Source organism: Grammomys surdaster, unplaced genomic scaffold (genome assembly GCF_004785775.1).
Source record: "Grammomys surdaster isolate TR1022 unplaced genomic scaffold, NIH_TR_1.0 125925, whole genome shotgun sequence".
Classification (NCBI taxonomy): Eukaryota; Metazoa; Chordata; class Mammalia; order Rodentia; family Muridae; genus Grammomys; species Grammomys surdaster.
In genome coordinates, this window is record NW_021620749.1 from 2576148 (window position 1) to 2597266 (window position 21119).

General features: G+C 46.1%; 1 protein-coding gene across 2 annotated transcripts in view; it reads left to right on the top strand.

The window, feature by feature from the left end:
• Erg (ETS transcription factor ERG) overlaps positions 1–21119 on the top strand; it is a 99073-nt gene that overhangs the window by 40919 nt on the left and 37035 nt on the right. For both annotated transcript variants that reach the window (XM_028752529.1, XM_028752531.1), the window contains exon 2: positions 9581–9798. In XM_028752529.1, coding sequence (XP_028608362.1) covers positions 9581–9798 — 218 coding nt within the window. The remainder of the gene's footprint in view (positions 1–9580; positions 9799–21119) is intronic.

A 21119-nucleotide genomic window follows, 5' to 3' on the forward strand; every position in this document is an offset into this window, starting at 1 on the left:
CACTATGCCCCTTTGTACCCTGTATACCTCTGCTTTTATGTCATATCTACGTGTGGTTTTATCTATGTCTGTAATAATCTAGGACTACAACTGAATAAGCATTAGACAGTTGTCCTTCTTACACTGGCTTTATTCACTTAATAGTATCTTCCTCAATTGTATCCATTTCCCCACAGAAAACATTACTCTTCCTTCTTCTAGAACTAATTTTCTTCTTAAAAAAGATTTATTTATTTATTTATTTATTTATTTAATGTATATGAGTATACTGTCACTGTCCTCACACATACCAGAAGGGGGTTCACACACACCAGAAGAAGAACCCATTACAGATGGTTGTGAGCTACCATGCGGTTGCTGGGAATTGAACTCAGGACCTCTGGAAGAGCAGTCAGTGCTCTTAACCACTGAGCCATCTCTCCAACACTATTCTTCTTCTTTCTTTATGGAAATTCATTTATATACTTTTTAAAAAAAAAGCAGCCTTATTTTTAACTGACCTGTAAGATACAGAAATTGTGCATGATAATTGGGTATCATGTGGCATTTCCATACACTGGATAATCAGGTTGGATGGGTGTGGGCTCTCCAACCTTACTCTTCAAGGGACTCACTGATTATTGCCAGGCTGCTATCCCTGGCTTCTTCTAGTCCCATTGAGGGCAGCCGGCACACCAGTAAGCAAACACAGAGAAAAACAACTTTAACACTGTGTTGGTTGGATATCTTAATTTCTCAAGGTACACTGGAGTCTCTCTCGTGTCATGTGGAACATTCTCTATGGCTTTTCCACAAAGTTCCAATTTTTCAAGTTTTTAGGCTTTCTGCTTCCCTACAGATGCCTTCTCTCCTTGTTTTGTAAAGTTCATTTTCTTGAAAGCCTTGTGTCTCTACAGGCTTCCGCAGTTCAGATTTCTTAGCCTCTGCAAGGTTAGACCAGCATTGCCCATTCGTGTCCTTCACGATAACGAGAAGGAAAACAACAATTCTCACTCCACACCCACTCACTCATCCATGTTGGCCGTGACACATGTGTGCACCCCACTGGTAGCATGGTGAAGGAGCTTTAATACCATGCCCTGACTTTGTCCTATGGTTACTATGGGCAGCAGCTAGTGGATCATGTCAGGAAGCTGTTTTGATGCTAGAGGCACACTGGGTGGGGGGTGCTTATGTTTTATTTAGTAAGTTATGCTAGTTTTCTTATTTGTTTATTTAAAATCTATCTATGTAGCTTTGTTTGCTTATTTATTTATTTAAAGTCTATGTAGCTCAGGCTAGAGACTCACATTCACAATCCTCCTGCCTCAGCTTCCCCAGTGCTGGGACTGCAGGCATATGACAAAAAAACCTAGATCATTGTGAGCTGAAATCCAATGAACTCAAAACAAGATGGAACTGGGTGTGGCCCTCCACAAGGAAGGATCTGCTCTGGGCCTGCTCTGAAGCTATGGGGAGAAGGCAAGGGAAAACATCTTCTAGGGACAGGAAGCAGTAAGTGGGGGTGGGGAGGGAAGACTTCAGGGTCTGTGTTACTAAGGTGACAGCTTAGTGGCCGTCTTAAGGAATGCTCGATCTGTTGATGAAGATAAACAGCTTGCATATGCCCTTGTATTTGTTAATTCATATACTTGCATATGTGTACACATGCATATGTGTACTTCTCTGTGTTAAGTCCTTATGTATGTGTCTGTGTGTCTGTGTATGTATGTGTCTGTGTATGTATGTGTGTCTCTGTATGCGTCTTTGTGTATCTCTCCGTGTTTGTGTGAGTCTGTGTGTGTGTATGTCTCTGTGAATGTCTTTGTGGGTCTCTCTCTCTCTCTCTCTCTCTCTCTCTCTCTCTGTGTGTGTGTGTGTGTGTGTGTGTGTGTGTATGGGTGTGTGTGTGTGTCTTTCTCTGTTTCTGTGGCTGTCCTGGGTCGTCTCATTCCCTTAGTGCTGGGCCAGTATTACAAGTTGTAAATTGTTGGATACTGAAGCACTGCCATACTGGAGGAAAACACTGTTAGATGGGCTTAGTTTTGCCTACATACATTTTTCCCTTTGAGGTTAATTCAAAATACATACATACATACATACATACATACATACATACATACATCTGGAGGACTAAAATAGCAATGTGTTAAATTAGAAAAACGTGACCAGAAATCAAGATGCTGAGCTCAGTATGCAATGCTCCAGCTTCTTCTCTGAAGAACTGAAGAGGGAAGAAACAACATCAAGGGGGAACGAGGGACCAGGCCCCTACACAGGCATCTCTCATCTTACAGAGCTTGGCTCTTGTCGTGTGTTTATAATTACATGATTCATTGGAAGGCAAAGGTTCACAGTGTCTGAACTGTAAGAATCCATGGGGGCTGTGGGGGTGGGGAGATAGCCCTGCCCACAAAGTGATTGCTTCTTTCATGGGGCACTAAGCCCAGTTCCTAGAACCTCTGGTTAAAAAAAAAAAAAAAAAAAAAAGCTAGGCATAGCAACAAGAAGAGCTTTCACTCCAGTGCTAGAGAGGCAGAGGCTGGCAGTCCCTCGTGTCAGCTTAGCCTGGTTGGCCAGTTCTGGGCAGTAAGAAACCCTAGCTTGGAGGAAAAGACAGGCCACCAAACTAAACAAAGATGGCACCCGGAGAATGACACCTCAGGTAGACTCTGGGCTCCATGTGCACACACACACACATATGTGCATGCATAATATATGCACACAGGGACACACACACACTGAAAATAACATTTCCTACAGGCTTAGGCCATGATGCTGTTGGCCATGGTGGGGCAGTCCCCAAGTGTGTTATCTGTTTTGTTTACATTGCTTCCCCTGTAGATATAATAAAGGGTTAAATTTTCCAAAAGCATCTACTGCATGTGTTTTGTCTTGGGAAGAAAGAAGACATAAACAATAGGTCCATAGATAGCCTAATAAATGTGTTTGTCGTATCATTAGATGCATTGACACCTATTAAAATTCTCCCATGGACATCAGCTCTGACATACTTACAACTGCGACCCCATCTGCCCTCATTTCCCACAAATTATTTGTTAAAAGAAGGCAGACAGACATCTATCTGTGATAAATGTGAACCAACAGGTACCCAGGGCTTTGGATCTGAATAATTAGATTATCCAAGAAAAGAGCAGGTTTCTTGATATAAACTGTCACCTAAGAAATAAGTAATACCTCAGTATCTATTCTTCTAGCCTGTGGGATTCTAGTCATGAATCCTCTCATTCATTTTTTTTTTTTAACCATCTGCTCTCTCCCAGCCTTGGTTTTTCTAGGTCATTCTATTTCTTCAAATCAGGGCTGATGATAGGCTTAGTGGGTATTTGCGTCAAAACTGACAAGCTGAGCTCCATCCCAGGGACTCCATCTTAGTTATGGCTTTACTGCTGTGAACAGACACCATGACCAAGACAATTCTTAAAAGGACAATATTTAATTGGGGCTGGTTTACAGGTTCAGAAGTTCAGTCCAGTATCATCAAAGTGGAGTCATGGTAGCATCCAAGCAGGCATGGTGCAGGAGGAGCTGAGAGTTCTATCTCTTCATCTGCAGGCAGCTAGCAGACTGGTTTCCAGGCAGCCCATGCCCACAGTGAAGCACCTACCCACCCTACTCCAACAAGGCCACACCTACTCCAACAAGGCCACACCTACTCCAATAAGGCCACACTTACTCCAACAAGGCCACACCTACTCCAATAAGGCCACACTTACTCCAACAAGGCCACACCTACTCCAACAAGGCCACATCTTCCAATAGTGCCACTCCCTGGGAAGATCATATAAAAAACATCACAGGCTCCCATGGTAGAAGGAGAGAACTGACTTTGACCTCAACACATGTTTTGTACCCACAAGTAAGTAACAGGACTTAAAATACTTTAAGGTAGGGCATTTAAGGACTCTGCTATGTACCGCCTCCATCCACCCTCTTGTTTCTGATGGCCACTAGACAGAGGCTAGTGCTCAGCTTTTGGGAATAACCCTACCCATGATGCATAAGTCCAGTTTCTACATCACTCTCGCTATACCTGTTTTCAAAACCTCATTTCTGTCTGTGGGGAAGAATGGTAACTGAGCTTAGAGGACATTATGAAACTGAGTGATTCTGTCCCATACCTCAAACATGTCACCTGTGATTATATGCAGCATTATATTGCATTCCCTCTGAGCAGAAGCACTGAACATGAATCATTCTAAGATACAGTTGGTGCCCAGAGCTAGAAACTGGAAACGATGTAACTTCATGAAGAGCCGGTGTTCTGTTTTATTCCTTGGTGGGTCAGGTGTTTGGGAACGTGGTCAAATGATAACATTTCACGGATGGTGGTAGGGGGAAGCTGCATAGTTCATGTAAGGGGATGTAAGGAACAGTTCTGCATTGGAATATTATGGGATGGGAGCTCAGACAGGCAGGCTGTGAGGGTGAGACTGGATTTCAGGGTGCACAGCTCCCATGCTAGGTGGACTTAAATATCAAATCATGATTTCCCATAAACCTCGAGGACACTGGAGATGGTTTTGGAATCTGCTTCCCCAGAGGTTGATGGCTGGATGTCTTCTGAGCTTTCAGAAAGCATGGATGGTCATTTCCCCTGCCATCACCAATCCTTCTATGACACAGCTGGTCATTCTGTGAGATTTCCTGCCTGTCAACACTTCACCATTTCCAGGTCTTTAAGCAAACTTAAATGTGGTGGATTCTCTGTATGAATAATGGAGTATTTTCATGGACCTTGGCAATCACAGATTGGAATCAAACTTGGATCAAGACCCTGATTGTTTAGCATTCAGTGAAATGAGCCTAACAGAGCAGTCATCTGTTACAGAAAAGCATTGGGTTCATGAAAGGTGTATGTATGTGTGTGTGTGCATGTGTCTGTATGCATGACTCTGTGTGTTTATGTCTCTATGTGTATCTCTCTGTGTGTATCTGTCAATCTTTATCTCTCTGTCTCTCTCTTTCTGTGTGTGCGTGTCTGGCCAGCTGTTCATCTCTCTCTGGCTGTGTCTCTGTTTCTGTGTCTCTGTCTCTCTGTGTGTGTGTGTATTTGTATGTGTATGTCTGTGTGAGTGTGTGTGTGTCTGTTCGTCTGTCCATGTCTCTCTGTCTGTGTCTCTGTTTCTGTGTGTGTGTGTAATGTGGAGGCCAGCAGAAGTCACTGTTGGTTCTTGTTAAATTATGTCACTGGCCAGGAAGCCCCAGGGTGACTCACATCTACACATGCTCAGCGCTGCGCTGGGTTTGGGAATGTATACTACCATACCTGGCTTTTTATGCAAGTATTGAGAGGGTCCAAACGCAGTCCTTAGGCTTGCACAGCAAGCCCTTTCCCCTCCCTCACCCTTCTCTCACATCACCCTGAAGTCTTTCCCTGAAAGTGTCAGTGAGCATCTGAAGTGTGAAGCTTTATCCTTTTTGTTTCTTAATGGAACTCATTTAGAAGATTTTTAGTATCCAGATTCGGTTTCTTGAACATGTATACTTGTTTTGATATTGTAGTATAAATTATAACCTAGCGAATCCTTTCCTGTTTCTGAACTGTTCCTTTCCTTGATTGTTATCCCGGGGAACAGGACTAAGATGAAGATGGACCTGTTGCTTACACTGTTAGGACTCAAGTAAGATTAAACACCCGGGTGTTAACACAGGAGTACCTTTTTTTCCCCCCTGGGGGCAGTTTGGTTAGAATTTATAGGCTGCTTTTAAGATTATAAAATGGCTTTGGGAAGTAGCCACTAGCCACATCAGAATACCCCAACTTTCCTGGAGCAACAGAACAAACACCCCCACACATTGGCACATGTTGGTCTAAAGTGCAGGCCTTTTTATAGCAATGCAGAGGCATGAATATTAAATTATTGGGCCATATTTTTGCCAGATTTTGACTGCTGCTGAATTTTGGGTTCAGAAGAAACCCCAATCTCTGCCAAGCCCTGGGGCTGGAGAGTGCAAAGGAGTAGCCATATCCATGTTATCTAAGACTCTGCCGACAGATATCTGGGCAGGATAGTGGGCGGGGAAGATGGCCAGCTAAGAGGAAGGCTGCCAGGAAGCAGAGACATCAAAAGCCAAGGTCAGAAAATCTCCCCAGGGCTGGAGGACCCCGTGCTCCTGGGTCCCACTCAGCAATCCTTTCTGGTGTCTACCCATCAGGCTCAGTTCTTGCCTCCCTTTGCAGGGAGAGGCTGATGGATGTACAGGGCTGTGTCATACCATTCTGACTTGAAAAGCAAATGGTGAAGCCTGTGTATATAGTTGAACTGGGAACAAAGTTGTTTGTGCTAAGTTCACAAATGTCACAAATGTGACACAGGGCTCAGAATCTACTCCTCAGCTTTTTTTTTTTTAAATATCCCTGGGGCATGTGTGTTTGTGACTGTGAGTGTTTGTGTGTGTGTGTGTGTGTGATTCACATATATATGAGTGTATGTATGCAGTGTGTATCTCTGTATATTGTGTGTGTCATGTGTGTTGTAGAGTGTGTGTACTGTCGAGTGTAAGTGTATATGTGTGCATGTGAGTGTTTATGTGTGCATATATGCAGTGTGTATCTCTGTGTGTCATGTGTGTGTCATGTGTGTTGTAGAGTGTGTGTACTGTTGAGTGTAAGTGTGTGTGTGTGTGCATATTATTCGAGGGGCACTTTTGGACTTCTATGTAGAATGAGGTCCATATTTTACCCCCCCCCTGTGAATCATTTATCCGAAAGCTTCAATCTTTTTAGAGCCTTTCCTCTCATAAAATGAAGCAGCAGAATGGTTGGGTTATGTTGCTTTCCTCATTTTTATACAGCGCTGACCTAGAGAAGAATGTTCTGCTAGAAGAAAGGGCGTGCACCCTTCTTATCGCTAGCATTTAAAGGCTTTCCCCCACTTAAAATCGATCTCAATTAACTTTGATTTCTTTCTTTAGAAAACCATGTGTTGAAATTATACTTTGCCAGATGTGAGAGGCTTCCTTTCCGCTTGCACACGCTTAGCCCTCATTTCAGCTGGGGTACTCTTGAGAGTAAAAATTTTAAGTTACTGTTTCTTTTGTTGCTTCTCAAGACCTCTATTTTTTAATATGCAGCCTCTCATCTTGCCTGTCCCTTCTGTGTAACCTGGGTTTTTTTTTTGCCAGTTTCTGATGTAAATCACTAATTTATTCATGAGTCTTCTCATCAGAGAGCCAAAGGTAACATTACACAGTATGCTATTCTCCACACGTTTTGCTTGAGTCCTTCTGCCCAGCGACGAGTGGACACAGCCTTGCTTTCTGTTTTGAGTGTGCAAACCATCTACGTGATCATAGCGGAGGCAGAGGAGGGACCTGCCCATAAAAAAGTTCAAGGTGTATTAGCCCAGCTTCAGTAGTTTATTGGACTTTGGAGGACTTATTAGATCCTGCAGCTCTGAGATTAGAGTCCTTAACTCATACATCCAATGGGACAGGAAAGACTGGCTTATAATTCGCACTCCTTAACATCTAGGATGCCACTTCCTGGGCTGCACCTGCACGACCTGTGGATATGGTTGTGTGGCATAGGTAAGAAATCCACGGCGCTGTGTGCTTACCTCTGGTTCTCTGACTGACATGACACACCATTCAGTTTCTGTTTAAACTCCAGCCATGGTCTTTCCCAAAGTGGTGCAGAGCTGCCACGGGCTGAAGCCAAGGGCAAGCTTTATTTGTGTGTATTAAGAGGCAGGCAAGAGAACTCCTTCTCAGGCTTCTTAGGCACTGACTCAGCAGAGCCAGTCAGACCAGGAAGCCATGTGGGAAACAGAGAGATTCTTGGTCCTCAGGGAGGAGACGGAGCACTGAAATACACACGGAATGAGCCCGGGTAGACGGGAGGTACTCGAGAGAAGTTGTGGTTTTTTTTTTTTTTTTTGGTTTTTCGAGACAGGGTTTCTCTGTGTAGCCCTGGCTGTCCTGGAACTCCCTCTGTAGACCAGGCTGGCCTCGAACTCAGAAATCCGCCTGCCTCTGCCTCCCAAGTGCTGGGATTAAAGGCATGCGCCACCACTGCCCGGCAGAAGTTGTGGTTTTATTTGTCTGGTGGGACTTCATCTTCAATAGGGAGCTGTGTAAAACTCCCCTACTGACAGAGTGACAGATCTACTCACTTTAAGATCCACCCGAAGAATGAGAACAGGGTCCCAATGTGGACACATTTCCCAGTGAGACCAAGAGTCGGCAAACAGGTGTGGCAACACACAAGTGTGCACTTTCACAAGGTTCCTAGCTTGCCTTGACCAGCTCTCCCACAGTTAGCTCAGCGCCACTGGTCCTGGATCATGATGAGAAAGGTTTTGGTGGGCTTTTCCCCACCTCTCCGCTGGCTCCAAGTTCAATTTAAAGAAATACCCAGAGCTAGGGAGATGGCCACGTGGCCAAAGTGCTATTCATAGAAACATAAAGACCTGAATTCATATTTCTAGCACCCATGTAAAATCAAGACACGACAGTATACACCTGTAATCTCTGCACTGCAAGGCAGAGACAGGAACATTCTGGGCTGCTCACTCACTAAGAAATCAAACTAACTAGTAAACTCTGCATTCAGGAAGAGTACCTGGCTCAAAATTAAGATGAAGAACAGTTTAGAAAGATACCTTCCATCAACCTGTGGTGTCTACATGTGTGCTTGTGTGTGTGTGCGTGCGGGCATGGAGGGACATTTTTCCTGTTCTAGAAACTAGAATCAGATTGTTTCATAATTGCATGTGGTAGCTATACAATGTATCAATCAAGTAGTTGAAATTTCTAAGTCAAGTCTGCCTTGTCTGGTTTGCTTATAGACTTTAAACAAAATGTGGGCTTACCACCTGCTTAAGCAGAGAAGAATGTCCCCATTGGGACAATTTTCTGTTTTTTTTCTCACAAAATAATAAAAATATCAGCGAGGGATCGGAGGAGACTGCACAAGCTAGCTCTTTACTGGTCTAGATCTTTTAAACATTCCGGTATTTGGAGGCATCTGGGTAATTCACAGCTTTTTTTTTTTTCTTCATTTACCATCCAGATGTTCACCATCATGGAAGCATTGTGTGAAACCCTATTCAGCTAATAACGTAGAGTGGAAAAATCCTCCTTTGGTGTCGCGTCTCCCTTCACTCTTCCGAGGACCTCTACCTCAGAGGCTCCTGGAGCACGGGGGGTCCCACCAGATGCCTAGGTGTCAGCCCTCACAGTTCTTTTTCTAATCCCCGTGACTGTTCTGCGCTCTTGTCTGCTTGAATTATAGATTGCATTTGTCAAATAATGACACATGCAATTGGATGTCTTCTAAGACCTTTGAAATTCAACTTCCTTGTGTTGAGATTAAAGAGGGTACTGTCTGCCCCAGCACAGTCCGGGCTAGGGTGCTGGAAACCTGCAGCTAAACATTTCTAGGCTGGGCAGCTCCAACTTCTGCCGTGTGTGAGGAAGAAAACAAAGAAACTTTGTTTTCTCCTTTCTGCTGGGGAGAAAGGCAAGCCTTTTTAGCTATGTAAAGTGTGGTTCCCTAAGTATTGGAAATGACTCTCAGCACCATGCCGCTGTCCTCTGGGATGACCTCAGTCTGCATTTCTGTTTCTTCGTCCAGGAGGCCTTGTCAGTCGTGAGTGAGGACCAGTCACTATTTGAGTGTGCCTACGGAACACCACACCTGGCTAAGACAGAGATGACCGCATCCTCTTCCAGTGACTATGGCCAGACATCCAAGATGAGTCCCAGAGTCCCTCAGCAGGACTGGCTGTCTCAACCCCCGGCCAGGGTCACCATCAAGATGGAGTGCAACCCTAGTCAGGTGAACGGTTCCAGGTAAGCAATGCTGACCCTGCCTGTCCCAGACCTCCATTCTTCCCGTCTGCTGAGAAGGGTAGCTTCTTTGCTCTGCTTCAAAGACTCTTAGAGATCAAGGCCACTAACTGGTAACATGGGGGCACTTCTAGGAAAACTTAACACTCCAGTGGTTTGGGCTGAGGACAGAAGCTGCAAAACCAGTAGTGTATTTACCAAGAACTGCCTTTGAAGACCCACTGCTCAATTCTGTTTCTCAGGCGCAAGGGCTGGTTGGGAGGGGGACTTGCTCACTGATGGCAGAGCTCATTTCTGGAGTTTTATTTGCCTGGAAAAGACTGTGGTCCTATGTTTCTATGGAGACAGCACTATCAGCAAGTGGTCAGCCAGTGTAGCATCTGACTGAGCCACTTGACTTTGCTTACGGGTCCCCCATGTATGCATACACAGTCTCAGCCTGCTGTCCCTGCTGTTGCTGGCCCCTCTTAATGCACGTCACTCTTGTCTCCATTTAAGCCTCTCAAATCTCCCATAGCTGCTGTTTCTTGAGTTTTCCGTGGGAGTGTGGCTGGCACTTGGGATATTTACCACACCATGATCTCTGTCAATCCAAAGCCTTTCATTACACAGAAGTTTGAAAAGAAGCACAAGGGATAGGGAGATCGCTCAGTGGGTGAAGCGTTGAGCGCTGGATCATGAGGACTTCAGTTCTAATCCCCTGAACCTGCATAAAACTGGGGATAGTAGCCTATGCCTATAACAGAAGTTCCCCTGCAAGGAGATGTGATGCACACACCCTGGTGCCTGTGGGCCAGCTTGTTTGACATAAGCACTGCCAAAATACAAGAAGACTCTGTCTCAAATAAGCTGCAAGGTGAAGGTGAACTCTTACAGCATCCTGAGGAGGAGGAAGGGTGAAGGGATGGGGATGGGGAAGGGGAGGGAAAGGGAAGGAGGGAGGGAGAGGAAGAGAGAGATGGGGAGAGAGAGAAGTGGGTAGTATCATTCATTTCTATACTATTCCATATATACCCAGGGAAATGATGTAAATCCCTGAGACAAAGACAGGCTGTGTTATTTTAAATGTCCTACAATCTCCATATATACACACAGTTTAAGAACAGTTTCTACTTTCTTGCGCTTCACGAATACAAAGCTCCTTTATACACGGTAGATCACTGATCCCCAGATCACCACTAAGGGGAAGGCCTGTTCTCATTGGATGGACGAGGAAGCCTCCGAGCAGGCACTGATTGGCTGGCCAGCCCAGACACCACTTAAAAGGACTCAGAATTTGGATGAAAACCAAGATCTCGACTTCCAGAACACTTTTCACCCTGCGGCTATGAGAGGGTCTCTTTGTTACATGTGTGTCTCAATGCTAAATATGTTTAAAGCGTTGCGTTCTTAAGTGCTGGAAATCATTGCGTCAGCTGCTAGCGTGTGATTAACACAGGTGTCAATCACAGCACTTCCAAGGAACTCTTAGCGGCACTGTTGCTGGGCTGTGGGGAAGGTGGGCAGTCCTCAGCTGGCCTGTGCCTAGAGAAGGTGGTCATTTCTGTGTGTCTGGCTTTCATCCACGCTTGACGTTTTATTTGTTTGCTTGGTTAGTTGCTTTTTGTTTGCAATTTTTTGAGACATAATTCAGGCTGGCCTTGAACTCAGGATCTTCCTGTTTCTGGCTTCTAGGTACTGAGAATGTGGGTTGTACACCCACACTAAGAATGCTGGAGTAGAGGCAAGGGTTAGGAATGCCCATCACCCACTGAGAGCCTCAGCATTCAGGAGCTGAGAACTGGGCATGGCTCACCTGCAGATGAGCAACAACAGGAAGGCTCTGTGATTGGCTGTGTTGCTTTCCTGTATCCTTCATGTCTGCCAAGGACTTCACTCATCTCCTGGTCTCCAGCTCAGTGGCTTCTCCTAACTGCTTCTAACCTGGGCTTACATGGAGTAGTCTCCCTGTAGTCAGTCTGTCTGTCTGTCTGTCTGTCTGTCTGTCTGTCTGTCTGTCTCTCTCTCTCTCTCTCTCTCTCTCTCTTGCTCTCGCTCTCTCGCTCTCTCACTCTCTGTCTGTCTCTCACTGTCTCTTTCTCTCCCCCCTCTGTCTCTCTCTCTCTTTTTCTCTCTCTGTCTCTCGCTCTCTGTCTCTGTCTCACTCTCTCTGTTTCTTTCTCTCTCCCCCTTCTCTCCCCCCCTCTCTCTCTCTCTCTCTCTCTCTCTCTCTCTCTCTCTCTCTCTCTCTCTCTCACACACACACACACACACACACACACACACACACATCTACCCTTTGAAGCCAAGTTCAAAAGCTATTGCAAATTGCCTAGGACCTGCTGATGAAGTGGCTTCATGCGAGAGTTGCATTTTATAGCCTTGTTCTTGCCAGAGCAAAGCCCACCTCTATCCCCATGGGGCAGAGCTCTCGGCTCTGGCTTTCTTGGTCCATCCCTAGCCATCCATCAGTCACTGCATAGGAACCAGCAGAGGGGAGGCAGGATAGATGGATGGTGTGGTGGGATTCTATTGAACCTCAGGCTCTCCGTGCTCACAACCTTCTGAAATAAGACTCGTGTCAGGGTGAGCAGTGTAGCCGTTCACATTGTTTCTATAAAACATAATAAATGGATGGCAGAGAGAAAGGAGTTACAACTGTGGGAGCTGGCGGGGAAGTCCCTGTGGGTTTGGCTTGCCCGTCAGGATGCTCGAAGACAGAAGCTAAGTTTAAGTTGTCCTGTATACACTGGCTATCGCTTCCCAGCCTCAGGGTTCAGTGGTAACCCTGTCTCTCCCCCTTCTTCTTTCAGACCTCTCTCCTAGGAAGCCCCCTGGGGTTTGCAAGGTGGGAGCCTGGTGGTGTACAAAACTGAAACCAGCTCCTAGCACTGTACACAAAAGGTCTATCAGTGCGCCAGTCTCTCCTAGCTGCCAGCCTCCCACAATTGCAGTGAGGTCTCCATGCCTCCCTCTAGGCTGGCCATCGAGGCCAGAGATAGGGTACCCTAAGGCGTGGCCACACCAACTGCCTACCATTGCCAGGTGCTGGGGCTCTACCCAGCAGGCTGTGTTCCTTGGCTCTGCACCCCTGGTCCAGGCAGCCAGATCCAACAGCTGCTGTGGGCAGTGCCTTCCTGCCACCTGCGATGGCATTTCTTCTGCTTTTCTGCCTTTATTTTAAAATTCATAGAAATGTGTATTACATATTGAGCACATACCCCAGATACCCCCTCACCCCTTTTCTTGGCCCTCCACACTTGTTTACCAATCTGGACAACTATGGCCTATGTGCACGCATGGTTTTATGTGTTCCTACAAAATCTGTAAGAACCACGCATGACAGAGAACATGAAATCTGTCTTTCTGAGAAAGACTCGTTCACTTACTATGATTATTTCCAATTATCTTATTTTTCTGCAAACTATATAATCTTGATCTTTTTATGGATTGAAAAATATTCCCTGTGTTTATATACCATACACCCTTGATGACGATCCTTGGTGGCCTGCCTAAGGACCCACAGATACTGGCATTTCATGAGCTGTGGTCCCAAGCTGGGTGCTCTACTCCCAGGCTTCTCCCCCAACCTCTTGGAGCCATGAACTCATTAATTTTGTCAGATGAGCGTCTCCTTGGGGTGGTGCTCTCAAAGTGAGGTCCTGAGCCAGGACCTGGGGACAAGAGCTCAGCCTTCAGAGATCCCCAGGCTCTGGAATCACAAGGGATGTGGGCTAAGTCTGCACAGCAGTCACAAGGAATATCACAGGGCACTCTGGTGTTCTGATGGCTGAGAGTGGTACCCACTCTGGGACACCATTGAGGGAGGGGAGAAATAAGAACCCAGTATCCAGATGCAGGGCCAGTGTGAGCTGGGTCAGCTCGGCAAGTAGAGGGGGTTATGCTGGAGGTCTGTCTGTCCCCCTGCACAGGGCAGCAACACTTGTAACTCACCCCAAGGACTCTGTCAGGCTTGGCAGAGTCAAAGAAGTAAGGGATGATGTTCCCTGGACCTTGCCTCTTGGTGCAGCTTTGGAAGAGCAAAACCCACCTCCCTCCAGCCTGTGGTTGGATAGCAAGATGCTTTTGGTGCATTATTTTAAAGTATTTGTTTATTTAACTTGATATAGAGTCTTGTGTATCCAAAAGCTAGACTTTGTGTGATGTAGCTAAGGGTGACCCTGAACTCTTGCTGTTTCTGCTTCTACCTTCAAAGTGGCTGGGATTATAAGAAGTACCACTACACTTGATTTCTGAAGTATTGGGAACTGAACCTAGCACCTCAAGCATGTTAGGCAAGTAAGCTACCAACTGAGCTACACCTCCTGCCTTGTGACTTTAGCAGTGTGCCCTGTGAAGTGTGGTAAAGGTCATCCGAAGAGGAGCGGGTCACTTGATTGGCCCTTTGACCTCAGACATGATGGTTACATTCAGCCAGTCATTCAGTGGAGTGTGTTAAGCACCTGCTATATACTCAGTCACTGTTCTAAAGAGGTAGCAATCAAATCCTTTGCTGTTGGCTTTCTAAGGGAAGATGGCCACCATTTGATCAGCTGACTTGTTAAAACACACAGCAGGGTAGATCAGATCAAACTCTAAGGAGAAAAGTAAGGCAGTTCCAGGCAAGGTGGCCCAACAGGTTACCTCTCAGAAAGTGACATTTGGTTAAAGACCCAATGACAGAGAAGGAGCTCTCTTGGTTACACAGTGGAGACCATCCCAGGTTAAGGGAATGCTCTGTGCAAAGGCCCTGTGGTCAGCCCAAGATACTCTAGGACCACAAGAGGGCTGTCCACATGTACTGACCAGGAGGAGAGGAGTAGGGGGACGTGAGTTTGCAGGACATGCCTGTGAAGAACATTGGCTTCACTGCAGAGCCAGCCCAGACGCTTGCAAGTGAGGGAGAGCTCTGAGTTATTCAGACTCCACAGGTCTCCCTGTTGTCTGTGCTGAGGCTGAGGACCTGATGCTATATGCAGAGGTCTGGGGTGTGCTGTCCTGGGGCTCTGCAGAGTAGAGTGGTGGAGAGCAGGGAGAGACATTGCAGGCTGCATATGCTCTGAAAAGGGAGGTGGTGTGCTCTGCTACCAGGATGAGCTGTGTGAGGAAGGAAGGAAGCCAGGACAGGATAGAGACTATAAACCAAGCACGCTGTGGACAGGCCAGAGCTCGGAAGCACCCTGGGCTCACAGCCCAAGTTCCTCTTGGGCGACAGCCTTCACATTGTGACTTGGTTCTGACCAATACCAGGTAAAATGTCAGGTTCTTCTGCCTCCAATAGTGGAGCAAACCTTCAGCCATTCCATCAATGAGTCCCAGCACAGGGGATTTTTGAATCTAGTTGGAGTCTGGCAACGTCTGAAAGGCGCGCACGCGTGCGTGCGTGTGTGTGTGTGTGTGTGTGTGTGTGTGTGTGTGTGTGGCAACTGAGAGTTTCCTAGGTATCTGGGAATGGAGGCCAAGGGATGCCGGTGTCACCAAATACTGGATAGGATGGCATAGGGTGGCACTGACCCCTTCAAAAATGATCTGACTCCACATGCTCACGGTGTGTAAGCCTGCTTTGTCAACATTATTGTTCCTACGGACTGCCATGAAGATAGAGCTATGAGAGCACACAGTCTGTCAAGGGGAGTACAGCTTGGGTGGTCTAGATGGTGATAGAGTGCTTGTCTCCCATGCACACAGTCCTGAGTGTCAGACCTACAACTGCCTAAGACCATCAAGGTGGCTATAATCCCAGCACTCAGGAGGCAGAGGCAGTTGCATCAGAAGTTCAAGGCCAGCCTAAGCTACATGGTAGATTGGAGACCCACCTGGGCTACATGAGACCCTGCCTAAAACATGCAATTAACAATGACAAAAAAGAAATCTCCAAAGATTGGCAACAGGTGTTCTAAACACGGAGAATGCCTAGGACTCACGATGACAGAGCTAAAGGTGAGACCTGCTGCAGGACCCTGGAAGACATTGCTAGCAAAAGCCACCACTGGTCAACATTTCTGCAATGCTCTGCAACCGTTTAGAAGGTATTTTAGGATAGAGGACGTCCAGTTTCCTCAGCAAGACAAGATGGCGTGATTACAGTTAGACCATATGCCTTCGGTGGACACTAGTTGAGAGCTAGAAATCAAGCTTTAAAGTCCTGTTTCAGGTGCACACCCTTTACAGTTTCTGTCTCTCGCTGTGTTAGAATCAGTGCTTTGTGTGCCTGGTGCAATTAATTCCTAGCAGGTTTTAATGCCAAGAACTCTTTATGTGCAACCAACTCACGTTGAACATTTGAAGCTATCCACAGGCATGGCTTTTCTTCCAGCTTGGGTTTGCTATACATATGCTTTCTTGTACTTGGGGGAGCTTTAGGCAGTATTTGGGAGCAGTGATACTCCTGGGCTAATTGCATTGCTCCCTTCTGCCGCAGGGCTCTGACTTGAATTGGCAGGCAAGTTGCCTCCTAATTGAGCTCGGCTGCCCTCCAGGCTGTGGCTGGCACAGCGCTGGGAGACTTTCCAATGAGTAGTTTTTCCTAACAGTAATGGTGTGTATCTTAGTCAGTTTGGGTTTCTATGACAGAAATACCCAAGACTGGGTGGCATATAAACAGCAGACGTGTATTCCTCTTATTTCCAGAGGTTGAGAAACAGCACCAGGTCACCGGCTGATTTGGTGTCTGATGTGCACCTGCTTCCTGTTCCCTGAGGGCAGCTTCCTGCTGCGTGCCTGCGTGACTGAGCAGCAAATCCTCTCTGTCTCTTCTGTCTGTCTGTCTCTGTCTCTCTGTCTCTCTCTGCCTGCCTCTCTCTGTGCCTGTCTCTGCCTCTTTGTCTTCTCTGTCTCTTCTGTCTTTCTGTCTCTGTCTCTCTCTCTATCCCTGTCTCTTTCTCTCTGTGTCTCTCTCTATCTGCTTCTCTGTGTCTCTGTCTCTCTCGGTCTGCCTCTTTCTGCCTCTCTGACTTTCTCTGTCTACCCCTCTTTGTCTCTCTGTGTGTCTTTTTATCTCTATCTCTTTCTCTCTATGTGTCTTTCTTCTGTCTTTGTCTTTATCCCTGTCCCTTTCTCTCTCTCTGTCTCTGTCTATCTCTGTCTGCCTCTCTCTGTCTTTGTCTCTGTCTCTCTCTCTCTGTCTCTCTCTGTCTCTCTCTCTCTCCTGTTTGTTAGGAATGCCTGTTTGCAGTTTGTGAGCAACAGAGGTTGGTGTCAGATGGTCAGATGTCTTCCTCAGTTGCTTTTTTCTTTATTTCCTAAGGCTGTGTCTCTCAATGAACCGAGAACTTGATAACTAGCTCACCCAGCTAAGTAGCCTACCTTGAGGGATCCCCTGTCTCTGACCCACAAGCTCTGGGATTGTAAGTAGGTGACCACACCTCCCTATCTTTCATGTGGTTGCTGGGGATCTGAACCTTTGCACGACAAGCATTTTATCTCCTGAGCCAGCCCTGGAATTTTCTTAAGTGAAGATACGAATTCCATCCTGGATGAAGGCTCTATTCTTGTAGCCTAGCATTCTCCCATTGTCCACCTAACTTCATCACAGTGGGTTTCTACATATTAGTTCAGTGAGGAGCCACCCACGCCAGCCATGGTGGGTCCTGATATACTGGCTCCTTTTACTTTCATGGACCCCCATGTCTTGGTGAAGGTGCTATGCTACAAAGGTGATATGTAGACATGGTGACAAAGGTCTGGGTTTGGAAGGACATGGAGGCTCAGTTGTTTCTTGTCTCACCTCCCTTCCTCCCTTCTCCTCAGCTTCCTGCCATCTTTGTTCTCTTGGGCACCATTATGTAAGAGGGGACACGAGGCTTTGTCCTCCCCAGGGTTGCCAAAAGGCTGCTGCTAGGCGAAGGGGCCTAGCTTTGGCATTTTCTGTCTTGAAAGTGAAGTTCTTTCAGTTGGTCAGAATTTACATATTTTAAAACATAAAAATCCAATGCAATTTTGGTGCAAGCTCGAGAGCCTAGGTTTGGATCCCCAGAATCCTGTAAAACCTAAACACACAGAAAAGCGCGTGCCTCTAATCTCATACCTGGGTCAGGCAGAGACAGGTAGGACCTGCTTGGGTGTCCTTAACAAGCTAGCCTAGCCTAATCGGTGGGTTGTCAGTCCTAGTGAGAGACCCTGTCTCAAAATGCAAGAGGGAAGTAGACTGAAGACTGACACCCAGCATCAACCTTTGGCTTCCACATGTATGTACACACTTGTACATAACATCACACAAATACAAATACAGAACACATCACATACACCACACATACTACACACAGATACACAGGAATACACACAGACACACATATACACAAACCATACATAACACACAGACACACACACACACACACACAGGAATACACACAGACATACATACTACATACACAGAGACACATACAGACACACACAGGCAGACATAGAGACATACATACTACATATACACACACACAGGAATACACACAGACATATATAGTACATACACAGAGACACATACACAGACACAGGCAGATACAGAGACATACATATTACATATACACAGACAAATACTGGCACATGCACACTATATATAATACACATATAATACATATTTACATATTTACATGTTATAATACATAACAGACACACATACATGCATGCACACCATACATAACACACATATACATACACACACAAGGAATACACACAGACACATGTACACTATACATAACACACATACATACACAAGAATAGACACAGACACACTCACACACAGACACATTCACACACATGCACACACAGACAGACATACACAGACATACACACAGTCACACATATCCACACTTACACACAGATACATACACAGAAACACACAGAGATATATACACAGACACATACAAAGATACACACACAGATGCATACATGCATGTGTGCACACAGAAACACACACAGACATAGACATATACAAGCACACGCACAGATACACAGACATGCACATACAAAAAGACACACACATACACAAAGACAAACATACAGACACATAGAGACACACAGAGATACACAGATGCACACTTGCATGTGTACACACACACAGACATGAACACACGCAGACATAAACACACACACATACACACATGTGCACACACATGCATACAGAGACACACACACACCTTAGAGCCTCAGAATGTTGACTCAGTGATTTCTTTCCTTTCTTAAAATTGTCTTTCGAATAAAGCTAAAGAGATTTGAAGTGGAGATACTGTTTGTGATCTTCATTGTGGAACTCTAGAAGCTGCCTTCTATAGAATATTCTAGTCCCCAGTGATAATCCCTCCACAGATTTTAAATTTCCCTCTAGTTTTCAAGACCCAAATGAGGCACTGTCTTGCTGATAACCATTTTCAGCTATAAATAGAAGTATGTACTTAAATAATTAAACTCGTTGGGAAATGTCAAGCCCCTTCTGGGAGACAAAGAACGAACTGTTGTCGAGTTAGCGATTAATTAATTTTGCCTTCAGCTGCTTGAGAAAGGGGTAGAAACAGGGTTGTTCAGAAGAGCCAGAGATCCCAGGTGTGAGAGAATATTTAGCCAGTGTAAAAATAACATGCAGCTGAGAAGACAGACATGTATGGTTCAGGCTGAGCCTGGAGTCACACATGAATCATGCCGAGTTCCACCCGCTGCTCAGGCTGTGGGCTCTGAAGCAGCTTTTCCACTGCATCTGAATCAGAAATAAAACAGACCCACAAATTACCCCAGAGCTGGCCAGACAATCCACTCCTTGTCTGGAGCCCTAAAAATACCTTTTGTGGGGACTTGCTTCCATTCACACTGTGAAACCTGGGTAGGGTGAGACGTGGCTGATTAACACTAGGCAGTGGCTTTGGGGAGGTTAAACTGAATTACACTCCAGTGGGACCAGGCCTGAGAGTCATCCCCAGTTACATTCCAGTGGGACCAGGCCTGAGACTCATCCCCAGCTACACTCCAGTGGGACCCGGGCCTGAGAGTCATCCCCAGTTACACTCCAGTGGGACCCAGGCCTGAGACTCATCCCCAGTTACACTCCAGTGGGACCAGGCCTAAGAGTCATCCCCAGTTACACTCCAGTGGGACCAGGCCTGAGAGTCATTCCCAGTTACACTCCAGTGGGACCAGGCCTGAGACTCATCCCCAGTTACACTCCAGTGGGACCAGGCCTGAGACTCACCCCCAGTTACACTCCAGTGGGACCAGGCCTGAGACTCATCTCCAGTTACACTCCAGTGGGACCCAGGCCTGAGACTCATCCCCAGTTACACTCCAGTGGGACCAGGTCTGAGACTCATCCCCAGTTACACTCCAGTGGGACCTGGGCCTGAGACTCATCTCCAGCTTGCCCTGTTTGGAGTAGGTGTGAGGGTGGTGGGCCACTCATGGCAATGACCTTTGTCTCTTAGGGCAAAGCTGAAAATCGAGCTTTTCTGTACCTCCATGAATCTTTATTAAAGTGTGTGGGTTCTGAGGATTGAACCTGGGTCCTTGTGAGCGCTTTACCCACTGAGCCATCTCCTCAGCCCATCAGAACATGTTCTTCTTATTGTATTATAACCTAACAGTGCAGATGGCCTTTAGAGACTGTGACATTCTAATAGCCGGTTACAAGCAGGAGGCTGTGTGATGGAAAACAGAAGAGCTACTGAGGTTCGATAAAGAACCAGATACCAGCAACACATGCACACATAATACACCTGTACACATATGCACATGTATGCACATACATGCAATGCATATATGTATACACATGTATACACACATGCACACATACATGTATACTTACACACATGCATACACATGCACATACACATGTATACACACATACACACACATATACCTGCTCATGCTGCTGTTTTAATTTTTACAGTGTTTGACAGTTTGTGCACTCACTTTATATGTTTCATCTAAGGGAATCATCACCAAAGCATGAAGATGACATTCAGTCCTTTCTAGAAATGAAGGTGACTCAATCACAGTCAACCATGGTCACCACTGGTTTTCTAGTTCTCAGACGCGGGCCTCCTAATTTACCATAGTTAAGGGAAGCATCCTGGGGTTTATCTGCAGAGATTTGTCAGAAATCGGTCCATCCAGTCATTCACCAATTTCAAAGACATGGAGAAAACACAATTCTAGAGATGGGGACCCTAGATGTGAGTTTGGCAGGTGAGTACAGCAGGTGCGAGCTTAGCAGGTGAGTTCAGCAGGTGCAAGCTTAGCAGGTGAGTTCAGCAGGTGCGAGTTTAGCAGGTGAGTTCAGCAGGTGCGAGTTTAGCAGGTGAGTTCAGCAGGTGCGAGTTTAGCAGGTGAGTTCAGCAGGTGCTAGGTGATTCAGAACAGCCTTC